The sequence below is a fragment of the Cariama cristata genome, unplaced genomic scaffold (assembly GCF_000690535.1).
Source record: "Cariama cristata isolate BGI_N322 unplaced genomic scaffold, ASM69053v1 scaffold15905, whole genome shotgun sequence".
In the NCBI taxonomy this organism is placed as follows: domain Eukaryota; kingdom Metazoa; phylum Chordata; class Aves; order Cariamiformes; family Cariamidae; genus Cariama; species Cariama cristata.
This window is the reverse complement of record NW_009617077.1, coordinates 1-16,099: the sequence shown is the minus strand read 5'-3', so window position 1 is coordinate 16,099 and position 16,099 is coordinate 1. Positions and strand designations below refer to the sequence as shown.

Genomic DNA, 16,099 nt, shown 5'->3' with positions numbered 1-16,099 from the left:
AACGATAAAATAACAACTTTGAAGCATTACTTGTATTTTAAAGTTACAGACTGGATTGCAGTGATATATTCTAAGGGTCTTTCTTGCTGTCAGATACCCTGGATTCAATTCACTCTTGAATCCAGTAATAGCTGTGATAAATAGGCTAATGCAGTGATTTTACCTTTTTGATAATCTGGGATTTGAGTGTACGGTAGTTTTCCCTTGTCATTTGATTGGTTTACGTCGCGAGCTCGATCATTATACCTATCCCTTTTGTGAAAATAACATTCAGCTCTGGTTAGAGCTTATGCTGGAACCTTGGCAAAGCTATCCAGACTAGCAGTCCGCTCAGGTCTAATAAACCAAGGCCCGTGGCAGTAGAGACTAGGCAGATGTACTCATCTTGTACCACAGCTCTGAGGAGATGCTAATAATATAAACTGTCTGTCCTTATCGGGCCATACTTAGATCAGCATCAGACATAAGAGCTCAGTTCTACGAGGTGCCAGGCAGCCTCAGTACTGACAACTCCCAGAGAAGACAGCAGGCAGGGTCTGGAAAGAACACACTTTCCAATGTAAATCTGGGAGACTGTCAGACAAACCCGGTAAGATTTACTTCTAATTAACCTAGTGCCATAAGCACTGTGACAGTGTGCAAACCATTACCTTTCATCTTAACTCATCAACACAGTTTAATTTTCAATGTAGAACCACAGAATCATAGACCAGCCCAGGTTGGAAGGGACCTCGAGCAATCATCTGTTCCAATCTTCTGTGGGAAAGGGAGCCCAGATGAGATTATCTAGCATCTTGTCCAGTCACATCTTGAAAACTTCCAGTGACTGGGACTCCACCACATCCCTCAGGAGGTTATCCAAGTGAATGACTGCTCTCACTGTAAAATGTTTCTTTCTTATATTAAGATGAAACCTTGCCCAGTGCAACTTGTACCAGTTGCTCCTGTCCTCTCCATGTGGCTCCTTGTAGCTGCCCTTTAAGTACTGGAAAATTGAGAGTAGATCCTCCCCTGAGCCTTCTCTTCTCCAGGGAGAAAAGTCCGAAATCCTTCAGTCTTTCCTCACAGGGCAGGTTCTCCAGCCCTTTGATCGCCTCTGTGGCCCTCCTTTGGGCCCTCTCCGGTCTGTCTACAAGTTTTTTGAATTGTGGGGACCAGAGCTGGACACAGAATTCTAGGTGCAGCCTGATAAGCGCAGAGGAGAGTGGGATGATCACGACTCCCTCTGCTAGCAACGCTCCTGTGGATGCAGCCCAGGATCCTATTTGCCTTGGTTGCTGGAGCACCACACTGGACTCATGTCCAGCTCGTTGTCCACCAGGACCCCCGTGTCCCTTTCAGCAAGGCTGCTCCTGTCACACAGATCTGAGCCTCTGCTGGGCTCTTGGGTTTTGTCACCCCACGTGCAGGACCTTGTGCTTGTCTTTGTTAAACTCCACATAGGTCTTGCTAGCCTACTCTTCCAGCCTGTCCGGGTCTCTCTGGAAGATGGCTCTCCCTTCTGACACGTCCACCTCACCAGCCAGTCTAGTGTCATCAGCAAACTTGGTGAGGGTGCTTTCAATCCCACCATCCAGGTCATGTATGAAGATATTGAACAGTGTGGGGCCCAGTATCGATCCCTGAGGGACTGCAGTTGTGACAGGCTGCCAGCTTGAGTAAAAAGCACTGATCACCACCTTTGGAGGGCGGCCTGTGAGCCAATTCCCTACCCATCTCACAGACCACTCAACCAGTCCGTATCTTGACAGTTTGTCTAGGAGGAGGCTGTGGGAAGCACTGTCAAATGTTTTGCTGAAGTCCAGGTAAACAGAATCCACTGCTCTCCCCATGTCAACAGAAAACGCTATTTTGTTGTAGGAGGTGATCAGGTTAGTGTGGTATGATTTGCCCTTGGTGAATCCGTGTTGGCTTTTCCCAATCACCTGCTTTATTTGGCCTGAAGTAAGACTAATGGGTCTGTAGTTTCCCAGGTCCTCTTTTGGGTCTCCTCTTTTGGATCTTGGTTATAAATAATCAGGGAGCAGGTAAGTATCATGCATGCTAAGCTCTCTCTTGGGATGACTGGACCAGAGGAAGCCAATAATCAATGACAATGTATAAGCAATAGCTGGTAACTCTCTATCTTCAAAATATTAAAGATTACTTACAACAATGGAATAGACCTCTGCGATGGACTGAAAGCCCCCAGCTACACTACAAGATGTTGCCAGAACTTACTTTCTTTCGCAGACACACACATCAGTAAAACAAAAAACCCAACCAAACAACTTCTTCCAGTAAAATCCATAAACTGCTCTAATTTCAGTTACAAACATCTTATAACAAAATAAAAATAACTTGAACCTAAGCCCTGATTTTTAAAACTGACACCCAATTTTTGGACAAATGACAGATACTTTAGTCATCTACTGGTTCCTGAACTTCAGCACCTTTATCAGTGTCCTGGTTTGGCTAAAACAAGACCATTTCTCCTTTCGGTAGATTTTCCTTCAGCTAAGTTTCTTCTAAGAAACCAGAAGATCAGCTTACTGATCCTCAGAGAGGTCAGGAGACTCCACTTAATAGACGGGACCCCAATTGTCCTGCTCAAGCACTACTGCCATCACCGTGCCAGCTGTACAAAATTTCTAGCAGAGACCACAGCTGGAAACCATCTCTCCCCACTGACTGACAGGAAGGATGCGATTGTAGCATTTATCTTCCTTCTGAAAGGATGAGGAATAAGAGAGTCTTCTGACTCAGTGGCAATGCTTTGCGTGTCACGTGCCCCAAAAATGCAGAACACACTAGCTTCTTGTTCCTTGGTTGAAATACACTCTCAGATATAACGTTACGGTTTACCTTACAGCATGAAAAAAAACCCTCAGCCGTTTGGCATAGACTTATGTGAAAGGAATGTCACAGAAAAAAAGGTAAACTCTTCCTGAGCAGACCTTAAACTCTTGAGTCATTCCAATGACAAGTTGGGTTTCTTGCAACAGTTTGAAAGACAGCAGAAAAACATCAGAAAGCGTTACCACCTTCACAATTTCAACACGGTCACTCTAATGCACTCTCGGAATAGACACAACTAAAAAACAATGAGGTGAAAAGGTGAATTGCTCATGAGTTTGATCATTAATGCTGATCTGCATAAGACAATCGCAAAGAAGTATTACTGTCAGACAGCTGTGAAATATTGAATTCAATACATATATCCCAGATATTTCAACACACCATGGAAAAAGATGTTGAACGAGGCCTGCATTATACCGGAAATAGTTTAGGAATATTCAGGGTTTAGACTTGGTAACTTCAGCCCTGATTACCCAATGATAAGTACTTACATGTGTCGTTTGTTTGATGCAACACATATTGACTCAGTTCACAACACTGCTAATCAAAGATACGACTGTTCATCTTCCACCTAAATGTACATGAATCTTACTGTATCAGAAAAGTGAAAAACAACACTAACTCATTAAATTTATTTGGTTAAGGAAAAAAGAAAACTGGGGCAGCATCTCGCTTAAAAATAACTCTGTAAGACAGCTAGAACGCCTTCTGAACATGACATCAGCATTTTTTCAGACTGGGTTTGAGAACTATGTATCTTCAACTTGCTTCTTTAAACAATACAAACAGAACAGAACGATTTTACTGCTATGGCTGCAGTAATATCATAAAATTAACACATGTATCTACTATAAAACAGCAGCTCTACGAGAGGAAAAAAGAGACAACTTGTCTAAATTTCCAGTTTTATTAGTCTTCCCCTCTAAAAAGAAAAAAGTCCTGATCAACTATATTTTCTTTGACTGAGCAATCGAAACTTTAAACTCTGCTTGAGGAAATTATTCTCTCAGTGTCATTAACTTACTGTTAACAGTATTTGCCCTCAATTCCAAAACGTTAAGGCATGTTTTAGATATGAAATGGGAAGCCATCTCTTCACTGCAGTGAAATCCTGAGAAATCAGCAGAAGGGATACCTGGAACCCTTTATATTTGCTTCAGAAACCAAATGCCTCAAGCCAACTCCGCAATTTTACTGTTAATTGTTTCATAATAGCCATTACAAATTTCTAATTTAACAGTTCCCCAGCACCCCCAATTTCCTTTTGAGCTCTAATAATTTTTCCAAAGAATTCAAAATATATTTTTCCTGACCATGGATAATATTCCTAATAGGACTGCAGTGAAGATAAATATGTAAAAACAGAAGAGAGATTAACTTCACAAATAGCCCTTTCTCTCACGCTACAGACAGAGTTATAAGCTCATTTCTTTCACAATAGGACAACTTTCCGAGCTCGCTGATCAATCAATGCCAACAGCAGAACTGTCTCTCAGCGATGGAATTTAATTTTAGAAACAATTGGTTCAGTTTTCAATGAAACTGCTCAAGTCAGGTAAAGTGACAAGGAGGCAGAGAAAAGAGTTTATAACCATTGTGATCATCAAATATGACATCTCCCAGGCAATCTAATGCAATACAAAAAACCTCTGCATTTGTAAAGAACAGGTTAAGACAAAAAATTGAGCTGAAACGAGGAACAAGACGAGAAGAGAGGTTTTCACAGGGAAAAAAAAAAAAAAAAAAAAGAGGGTCCTCTGAGAAGATTCAGTGGTAAAACAGGTGAATAAAGATGCTTGGCTATGGAAATTAATTTTGGTACGTTAATACCTAGGGTGGAGTGGCAAGAGTCAGAGGGTGTTCTGTTAGGTGGGCATACGCTATAGGGGTAACAAAGGACGCTAAGTACTGTGATTTTGCAACTTGCCATTCGTCAACTAAGCCCTATGGGCAACCGTACACATGCTTCGCATGAAGCAAAGGCGACTAGCCAAGACCAACCTGAACCCTCACAGTGATTTAGGGGACAGTTTTACCAGATTAAGTTTGGCAACCCAACTTGTAATGCTTTTGCACACAGGCAAAAGCCTCTGTTCTCTTCCTTCCAAGGTACTCTCTTTCAGTACCTTGCCCCAGGAACTTCCGAGTTTTTATTTGTTCTCTACCTAACTTGGTGCTTTGTAGACTCCTCCATAAGCAAGTATAATTGATTTTTTTTTTGTAGAGGGAGAAAAAATGTGGAAAGTTTTCCGCTGTTCTGGCAAGTCCAAGCAGTTCGGGAACAGTGCAATGAGTGACTCAGCCAGTGCAAAGCTGGCTTTCTACTTTTGGTGGCAGTAAGCTATTAAGTTGATTGAACTGCACCCTTTGCTAAATCACTTCAATTCCAAGGGTCTCTGCAAGTCCAAAAGCTTGTTTTTCCACCGTATGTATTTACCTGCCTAATAAAAGGTATTAACTTCCTTATAATCCTTTTCTCATAGACCTTCACAAAGTTATATCATCATGAATGATATCAGAAAAAAAGTTTAGGTTAGGGCTACAAAATCTCAAAGTGAAATCAAAAGCCTGTGTGAAGAAAGCTGAGTATTTATTGAGAGGGATCACAAGGTCAAGTGAACGTTTCTGAAGAAGCCCAGGTCCAAGATCAGTACAATCTTTTTTGTACACTAACGCAACTAAGCTTGTGAGAAGAAAAAAAAAAATAACCCAGAATATTAGAGAGTAAGGGCTAATAGTTGACTGATGAACAGCACTCATCTGAATCACAAATGCAGAAGACAGCTCAGTATCTCTTCACATCACTCCGCAGCTTGCCGTCAAATATTATCTTAAGTATGTCAGACTCAGTGAGGTCAGATGACGGCTCTAGTTGTTTTAGTCTGAGGGATTTTTGTGTTTTCCCTTAGGTAACCGATACTGAGTGCCAGTAGAGGCATGTTACTTTCTAGGTGAGACAACAGCATAAACTAAAATACAATTTCCTAATTCCAATGGGAAAAATCTAGGAAGCATGTATGACACATTAGTGGAATCTAAATGTTGTACTTCATGCTGGGCCACCGGGAGCCAAGAGGTTTACAGAGTTGTTATTAGCAAAACAGGACTGCTCATCTGTTAGCCAAGCTCGTAGGAAACATCTGTGAATTTCCAATGTGGAAAGTCTCGGTTAAGCTGCACAGATGTAAGCAGCAACCAAGTCTGAGAAAGGTACACTTTTGCTGTTAACGATAATGTGCAAAAAGGTTATAGAAGCCAGCACAACTTTCTGCTCAAATGGGTCTTGAGTGTGGGCATCTGCTACTGCAGGCTCTCCTTAGAGTTAACAGAAAAGAATAGGTGCTTTTAGAGAAGGACTCATCCAACCTATTCTAAACAATTACTTTAGGGTAAAACAAGGTGCACTGCAGAAGTGCTGATTTCTAACATTTTCTACAAGGACAACATAGGGCAACTTACTGAGCCGAAGGTATCTACATCTCAGTAGATGAAAGCCACCCACAGATTTCAGGGAGAAATGCAGATCTACGACACAAGAACTATTTTCAAACTGAATGTCAAAGTCTTCCGTAATATCACAGAATTTTTAGGGCAGTAATTTCACTTCTCAGAAAAATACCAAGCTTGGTACCGAGATCACAGAGTCAGGTTACTCCTGGACAAGACCTCTGGCTGTATCTACCCAAAACCTTCCCTCAGCATCTTCTTTCTGTTGCGAGGTGCTGGGAAACTCTCCCTGCTCCATGAAGTATGACTGCCTGCAGACAGCAGATCCCTCAGGACTTCTCAGAGAACTTGTCAGCACAAGTGGTTTGCAATGGGTGTCTCAATAATCAAACTTTTCACATTTCAGTTTTATTTAGATATGCTCAATTTACCAAAAGCAATAAAAAGTTGACTTTTTAATGTTCCTGAAGTGAAACCAGCATGGGCGATTTAAATATGTTGTTTCTTTTTTACTTTTACATTAGAACACTCTGAACAGCTGCAAAAGGTACATGCCTAAGTGACAATTCTGTAGCACCATGCTCAAAGGCCAAAGCAAAAAAGAAATTTAACTTTTTTTTTTTTTTAAATAATAACAAGCTTACAATGCCAGGAGGTCCTGGCTCAGCATTTGGGGGCCCACAGATAAGAGGTCACTCAAATTCTTGTATCTGGCTCTTTGACAGTCGGGATATCTTACTAATACATGGTCTGTGGCTGTCATTTGTTTGCTTTGTAATAAAGTTTTCCTATCTCAGTCTGCATCATGAAATTTAATTCTTCCCCAAGCTCATTCAGAAGTTCAAAAGAAACCTCCCAAATAGAAATTGTACAAAGTATAAACTAATTGTTTCTGTTTGGTTGGTTCTTTTAAATAAGCCCTTACTCTACTACTAATTTCAAAAATCCGTAATTTTTCTTAATGCAGGCCTAGCAGGCATTAAGAAACAGCTGGAAATTCCCTGACGAAGTAAATTTTAAATTTCTGAAACTGGGACAGAGTAGAGGGATCTGCCCCTATCCTCTGCAGCACATATTTGCTGTCCTTTGCTGAATGAGGTTCCCAACTGCCACAACTATCCGAACCAGGTGGACCAAGACAGGTAGCCAAAATTAAACAGCAAAGCAACTTCAAGTATTTGTTTCAATTATCTTATTTCTCATACCTGCAGAAGCTTAATGCAAGTAGACAAAAGCAGCTGTGTTCAACAGCTATGAATTCAATGGTTTCTGCTTCTCAGCTTTCAAACCTCTGCTTCAAAGCAAGGTGGATGGGGTAGGATCAGTAATCAGGCTTACAAGTCATCAGCATTTCACAATACAAAGACTAATGCTATGAGACAAAATTTCTCGGTCAGAAAAAAAATGGTGAATGCTTAGAAAACAAAATTTCCTGTTGTCACTGGAGGAAAATGTAGCCCTGCAATTTCAGGATTAGAATAATGAATTAGAGCATTCTCTAGATGCCAAGCTATTAGCTCCTAGGTCAAAGACAAAAAGGTCCTCTCTGTTCAAGATTTTTGTGCTCAAAAAAGTCTTAGCAGCAACCGCTTTCTGTTGTCCGACAAGGCTGGGTTCTGAAGACTTGCGTATACATATGCTGAAAAACAGCAGGATGTAAGACTTTCCGTATTAATCATGAGGATTAGAGACAGTAATGCCAGGCACAGCTAATAGATTTGGGAATGCAGAAAGCCTTCAAGTTAGAGCTGCACTCAAAAAAAAAATAAATCACTAGATAATGGTTGGATCTGTACAGGAGGCAGCGAGTCCTTGCTTTAAACTCGCCACTAGTAGGTGTAAGTGGGTGTCATCTCTGGCTCTGAGAATGGAGAACAGGAATGAAGATGAATAAAGAAAAATGAAGCAAAGACTGAAAAATTGGGAGAAATCAGCCATATCATCATTATTTCCTCTTAACGCACACAGCCACACATGCACGCAGCCATTTATAATTGCTTTATCGATACGAGCTTTGCTGACCATTTTAAATCCAACCTATGCCTTAAAACAGGTAGCGTACGTGCTCAGAAGACAAATATTCACTGGAGCAGGAAAACATAAGACCAATTCAACAGAGCAGATCATACATTTTTAACCTTATAGCACGGCAGGAAAATGCTTTAAACCTGTAGCAAGTCAATGAGAAATCTTCCCTACTGGTAAGCACAATAGCAGCCATCCATTTCAATAGAAGTTTATCAGCAGTGAAACCTGACCGAGATAAATGACGAAGCTGTTGAGCCACAGCCTGCTTCTGCCTGCTGCAGGCTGCCAGATAAAATGGGAACAAAAGCTCCCTGCTGTACCCCCCACCAGTCTCCATTAACCCCTGCTGATGCTTTATTATCATCTGGGGGCTCCAGAACAGCATAGCACGAATCGGTGTGTAAAAAAATAAATAATAAAAGCTCTTATGTAGCACAAACCAACCAGAAACATAGCTTGCAAGAAACATTCATTTCGGTAGCGTTGCAATTAAATAATGGTTCTGAGGAATTCCACATACTAGGAAAAAAAAAAGGCAGAAACCACAACACATGTAAAATCATGTATGAAAAACTACTTAAAGATAGAGTGCAAGTACACGAATGTGTTTCTGTTGCTTTTACCCTCTCTCCCAAATATACACATACAAGCAAAGCAGGGACCAGGCATATATTCTGATGTCTTCATGTCCAATTCCAAGTTTCATCTTTTGATCCTGTCACAAATTCCCTCTTTGTCGCACCTCCTCCAGCGTCCTTTCTCCAAACGTAAGTTTAAAACATTTACTGAAGGTCAACGCATCTTCTACTAAACTGATATAAAAAATGGATGGGAAGGGCAGGGAAAGTGTTACAAATCTCCTCAGGATTCACGGTTGCCATAGGAGAGAAAGGCAGTGGGAGGAAAAGGGAAGACTTGAAATGTTAGTAATATTTTAGCTATCAGATTTAGACAGTGTCACTGCAGCCTGAGATTCCTGTAGCCTACGGTAACAAAGTCAGTCTCTCATAAAAGATTACAGAAGCCATACCAGGTCCTGGGGAAAATTCACTAAGATTCACCAGTAAAGAAACTCACCACTACATTCGCATTACTTAGCACGTTAGGGAGAAGAATCTGCTTTAGACTGAACCATTCTGCTGGATGAACACCCTCCTCTTCATCCTGTAGAGTCTTTCCATACTTTCTTAATTACAGAAGCTGTACTGAACTCCCACCCTGATCCAGCACTACCAGAGGTCATTGATTTTCAACCCATTTCTGCCTCTCTGAAGTGCAGTTAGCAAGCAGCGATATTGCATCTAAGGAAGAACATGAAGTTTTTCCTAAAGCCAAGGCAACAAGCTAACAGAATAAAGACTCCCCAAACCTTGAAGGAATAGAATGGCCTCAACACAGGAAAATAGAGAGGCTGTGCGACTTCACTCCAGGGGTTCACCCATCCCGGCATCCTGTCTCAGAGAATGATCAAAACTTACACTTACAGAACAGCGTAATAAAGCAAATACATACTGAAACTTTTCAAGAAGACTCTTTCATTCTAAGGCAATTTACAGATCAGTTTTTGTGGTTCAGAAGGCAATTCTATTTTCTAGTAAACTTCAGTGGAATTCCCTTCCACAGACTTACCCAGTCTTCCCAGTAACACATGTAAGCTTTTAACTTCCACAACCATTTCCACAACTTATCACACACCGTTTGAAGAACCATCTGCTTTTGGTTGCTCTGCACCCGTCACCTGCCAGTGTTATTTACAAATGCCAATTTCTTCTATCAAAAATGGCATGTGTGGGGAAGCCCTGGTCACCTTATACATAATTGTCTTAATGTTATAGATCTCTGTCACATACCCCTCAATTAACACCTTCTGCAGTAAGAAAAAAAAAACGCAAACGAATCCTCAAATAAAACTAAAAGCCAAAGGTTTTAGATTGCTTTAAAGGTTTTAGCCAGGCTTTTTCAGGATTTTCTGCACATTGACAAGAGTTAACAAATGTTAACTTTTTATAAACCGCAGCAGCAGTAAAATCACAACTCTAACACTTGGAGCCTCATAGGAAAAAAAAAAAAATCTAGTAATTCTGAAATCTTAAGATGATAAATTTTCTCCGATGCCCTGCATAGATGTTACATGACAACCTGGAACAAACTCATTCTGCTGGCTCACATTGGTTTAAAAACAAAGAAATGGAAATTGTCCTAGCAGCCTTTGTGCCAGATCAGATATCTTCTGTCCTGCCACAGACATGGCAATGTTGGCATAAACATTCCATCATGTGTTCTCGCCAGTTTGACACAACTGCAGCAGTGAGCTCATGCCTGATCTAGATGAAAATTTCTACCACAAACAGATTCAGTGCTGAACAGAATCATTATTAATGAATATGGAATCGTGGTCTGAGCAAGACTGAACCGCATGAAAAAATCCAAAATGTTTTGGCAAGCATGAGAGTGGAGAATATCTAACTTTCCTTTTGCAAAAGACATTCAAGTCCAAGGCGGTATCAGGGCTGAACTGCTTGATCTGTTATAAATACAACTCTAAGCATAGATAATACTCTTTTCTCCTCTTTTCTCAGAGTTGGTATAATGTTAGGTGAATTATAGACTATAAATCTTGTTTTCAGGACAAAGAAAACAGTGCTCCCTGAGGCTCTCCCAAGGAGTGCTTCAAAGCAACTCACCTGGCAGGGCTGGAGTTACTTTGACTCCAAAGGAGAACCATCAGTTATGTGACCTTCCAGCGCAAGACTATGACTTCACATTGACTTATTTGAAGTTACAAATAACCAAAACCATTTCATAAGGCTAGAGAAAATATTGTGCCTAATATGATAAGTACTGAAAATTATTTGCAATGGTAAGGAATCACTAAGGAAAGCTGTAATTCATCAAAAGAAAGGTAAATCTACCAGGATATGGCAAAGGTAGGTAGTGCTACTATGCACCAGGTAGTAGCCAACTCTCCTGCTTCCAGACAAACTTCTGCCTTTTGACAGTAAACTGAAAAAATGCTAAACAATACTGTTTTCACAAAGACTGAGAAAGAGATAATAAATGTTAATTTTGTTCAATAAATTTATGTAACAAAATAAACACATGATTTTCAATGCGGGAGAGAAGAAAAATGGCTTTTTTATTACCGACACCCAAAAAAAAAATGTTTTTTTTTCCCCCCCCCCCCCCCCCAATTAAAAGTTTCAGCAGAACACACCAGAAAGAAAGGAAAACCTATCCCCTCGCTGGAACCCTAATAAAACAAGGGAGACGCAAAGTATAGAGGATTTGTGGGAGTACAAATAATTATATGTGAAATGAGATTTATTTATTTTAAAGATGTTCTACTAGCATCTAAGCTGAGCAGCGCAAAGAATGAAAGATGTTTTTTTCAACCTACAAACATTACTCCCAGTAAAAAGCTTTTTTCCTTGATGATCTGAGAATTGACTTAACAAATCCTTATCATACATTCTTAAAAAGAGGGATCTACTACATGGATATACTTTCTATTTTACACACAGAAAAGTGAGCAAAGAACAGCGAATAACTTGCTCAAAGACAGAGAAGAAACTGAATTATTTCTTAAAGCACAATCAACCATTATCCCATTGCCCTTTTGGGCTATATCAGAATTTGAACACCTAGGAAAGCAGAATAACTACATTCTGTAACTTCGTGGAATTAAAAATGCAGGTGCAATTACAAACCTCTATTTTGTCCGTTTTGGCATCTCCCCAGTATATTTTGCTTTCTGCATAATCCAATGCCAGTCCATTTGGCCAGCCAAGCGAAGTATTCACCAGCACAATTCTGTCGGAGCCATCTAATGCTGCCCTCTCAATCTTTGGGATTTCTCCCCAGTCAGTCCAGTACATGTACCTGCAAAGGAAACAAAATCTTAAGAACTCTTAGTAATCCAGATTTTCAATATTCACATAACTTCTTCGGGCCTACTGGTCCCTGAAACCACACTGCACACAGAAAAGTACATTTCTAAGCAAATATATTTCCTTACCTAAATAAGGATGCCCAAACCATTCAGAAAGCATTGACCTGTAAACACATTGTCCCTTTACATAAAACTCCTGTATCAGCCTGCTCAGCAAGACAACATAACCAGTGCTATTAGCTGGAATAAACAAACAGATCCACACAGTCCCCCAAAATATTTTTAAACAGGAGAATAAAACATAAAGACACATTACAAGATGACTACCCAAGTGGTCAAACTAGAGCAGTAGTCCCTCTGCCTCAGAGCCTTAACTTTCAAAGAATCCCAGTATTTTCATTTTGAAGGCTCAGCAGTTTATCACTGCATCCCATTATCTGCACACAGGTAGACAGAGGTATCTTCTTTACACGACTAATTTAAAAAAACGCTCACGAACAGCTCCTCACCCAACCATGGGATCCAGCACAATAGCTCTGGGCTCTTCCAGGTCTTCTGATATCAAGATTTTTCTCATGGTCCCATTAAGCCTTGTAACTTCAATACGGTCTGTGCCAGTGTCGGTCCAATACAGATTTCGGGCAACCCAGTCCACAGCAATGCCGTCGGGATGGGCGATCTGTGCTGTGACGACAAACTGACTACCTGACCCGTCGATGAACGAGCGGCGGATGGCCCGAACTTCATCATCGGTCCAATAGATGTATCCTTCCAGAGGATCAAAGTCAATGGCGATAGCATGACGGATGTCCTCCAGTGGCAAAACAATGTCTGTAAAATCTGGGGTGTCTAAGGAAATTCGCCTCAAATCTGTTCGGCGGGCTAAAAGCAGCAGTTCAGTGGCACCTATGTGAACAAGGCAAAAACACAACCATCTTACAAACACTGCACAGTAAGCCTGTAAATAATGAACCTGATTGTGTACCATTTGGTACAAGCCAGTCTAGCTGGCTTTGCACAGGACCTAACCAAACTGATGGGCACCAGCAGAGAATTCCATTCAAAGGCTTCAAATGTGAGGCTATTCTTCTGCAGAACAAGTCGGATTGTTTATAGAGAAAATTCAGTGGTCATTTCCTTGTCCAAAGTGTACTGTTGAACATGTTTTCTATCCGTATCATTCCCTCCAAAGGTACTGAAATAGGTATGTGGTGACTATGCTGCTATTTTATGCAAATCAACAGATGGTCTGCAGCCTTAGATGAAAAATTAACTATATAAATAATTTACTGACTGTTTTAGGGAACAATCATGACAAACAAGCTGCATGTTTCAACAACACCCTTAGAAGGGGAAAAAGTGTAACACAGAATGCTACAAGTAAATATCCTTTGAGAAACTCCTATCAGAGGAATCAGATTTGGGAACTGACAACTGTCCAGCGACCACGCGAAGCAGGAGGGCTGTCAGCTTCTCCCATATTTGTTGAGAACAAGCTTATTGAAGACATGAAGATAAATGTGTGTCTTATAAAGTCATTTTGAGCTGAAGCGTACAAAAGCCTTGCTGGCTTTTAGGTCAAAAGCCAGAATCACAACAGGTAACTAAGATCAGCTTGCACTGCAGAAGATGTTTTCACATAGAGCAAGACAAGTCGTTTAATGGTGCTCGTGCTGGGCATCTGATCAATGACAGATGTACTTGTTGTCTATTCTAATTCATTCTCACTTCATTTTCTATTCTATGTCACCAGATTGCAATGTGATGAAGGACAAACAACCACCACACCCCACTCCAATTAGATTGGCTTATCAGTTTGGAGTCTCAGGGAGATAAGAGCAACTCAGGCCTCAGGGAAGCCTGAGCCAAGGGAAAAATGTGTGCGTCCTAAACGCAGGGAAAGTGTGTTGCAATGGCTCTCCTCAAACAGTGAGGGGAAAGGGTTTGGCAGGGCCTGACGTCGGTGTGAGGACAGAAGCAGGGAGGACGGGTAAGTTTTAGGACAATAAATGCATCAACGTTGCAGTGAAAAAGAGGCATCGCCAAGCCACATTCTGTCCATGTCTTGATCTTGATCTTACAGAGGTATAAGTAAGGGCTAGAAGACTGAAAGAGCAACACCTAAAGCAACTAGGCCGCTGACGAAAAAACAATTTTGGGGTATGATGCCCAATTTCTTCTTAAAAAAAAGCCAGTAATTGTTGTTGGTGCTAGATGAAACCTCTAGCATGCATGCCAAACTTTGGAGAGATGCCAAAGCAGCCATTGCTTCACTAACAGCAAGTTTAACACATTAAAAACATCTACAATACTTTCACAGTGCTGCAAGAAACAGCACCTTTCAACAACTGCAGTTGAGAATATTATTACAAGTGTTCCTGATCAGTAGTCCAGAACAGATTAAGATCAGCTTTGGGATCCTCTGTCCTAAAACACCTTGTATTCAGAAACACATGTACACAGTACTCAATTGTTCTTCTAGTGAACAACTCTTACGCGTTAATTAATATCAGGAAGGGGGAACCTGTAATTACATGTCTATGCATCCTTCAAAATAATGTAAAGCACGTGACACAGTAAATGGAAAACAGGCAGGGTAGTAAGATCTTTTATAATTACAGAAGCAACTAATCTTGTCACAGCGGTCTATATGTACATCTGCATTTGTTGCTACTAGGTATCAAGATCCACACATTCAGCTGCATTATGGTCATATAAAGTATTAATACGTAACTAAACCCAACTATTTAGTTCCAAGCAAGAAAGAAATCCCTAGTACTTTCTTTCTTAGCAGCTTCACAGTCATTTATCCAAATTGCCTTTTAAACAAAACTATGAAAATCATACTAAAAACCCCAAACAATAATACCCTTTTCACATTTTCTAGTAAAACTAAGGTTGAGCAAATGCACTAACCTCAGATTTCTAAACAGTTCAAAAGCTACGTATAGTCTACCACATACAGAAAAAAAGTAAGGCATAATTTAAAAATAACCTGTGTGCTCTAGCTGAAGTTGACAGTCATTTTGAAGAACCAACGCCAAGTCCCTAGAAAGACTCGGTTGAGTACAACCATGCCTTTCACCCTTAAAAGTGACCAACTGACCTTCCAATTCTTCCCAAAGACGATCCTTTTCAACAGCTTCAGTATCGCTGGCTTTCAACTGACCCATGTTGCACTCTGGATCCCCGAGCTAAGAATTTCATGGTTTTTATCTGGGGGCTTGGCCAACACTCCAGCCCCCAATCAAATACCACCCCCCCACCCCTCCAATCAAGCAATAAAAAGTTTAAAGCTTACTTTAGAGCTATTACCCACCCATTTGCATACTGACACCTCAGCTGCTTAGTTAGATCACCAGTCATTCTGGTCAAGAAAAAAAAACAACTGAGTAGCAGAGAAGCATCTCACCTCAAGGTACCTTGAGGGAAAGATCGCTCTGAATGCCTTCAGGCTTGTCCTGACAACAGCAAAAACAGCAAATGCAGGAGCTGAGCACATTTATGGACTGATTACCACCTTGATAGCAGTCAAGGAAAAAAGGTGGTCTCAAAACCCAAACAATTTGCTCTTGTGGCAAACACCAGCTGTACACAGTTTCACCCAGCTAGGCACTGATCACCACTCAGACAGAAGACCGCTCAAGGTACTCAAGGTTGCCAGGACATAATAGAATCAATCCATTTTGTTCGCTTGTGCTCCAAAGATCAGTTAAGATGCAAAAGCTAAACTGTGACAGCGGGATCTCCAGACTTCTTCACTCTGCCTCTCCAAGAAAAACTCTGCCTCTAATGATGAACATGATGGAGAACACCAGGGGTATGGAATCATAGTTCAAAAAAAGGCCGGAAAAGACAATGCAAGTTGTGTGCCAGCATAACTTCTTTTTTTTTTTT

At 40.8% G+C, this 16,099-nt stretch overlaps 1 protein-coding gene across 1 annotated transcript in view; it reads right to left on the bottom strand.

Annotated features, from left to right (window-relative positions):
- Positions 1-15,375, bottom strand: part of LOC104161840 (low-density lipoprotein receptor-related protein 6-like) — a gene marked incomplete at its 3' end in the record, with an annotated part of 20,934 nt that extends 5,559 nt beyond the window's left edge. The window contains exons 1-3 of the mRNA XM_009700404.1: positions 15,309-15,375; positions 12,712-13,108; positions 12,021-12,192 (exon numbers count right to left, since the gene is read on the bottom strand). Coding sequence (XP_009698706.1) covers positions 12,021-12,192; positions 12,712-13,108; positions 15,309-15,375 — 636 coding nt within the window. The remainder of the gene's footprint in view (positions 1-12,020; positions 12,193-12,711; positions 13,109-15,308) is intronic.
- Between the last annotated feature and the right edge of the window lie 724 nt (positions 15,376-16,099).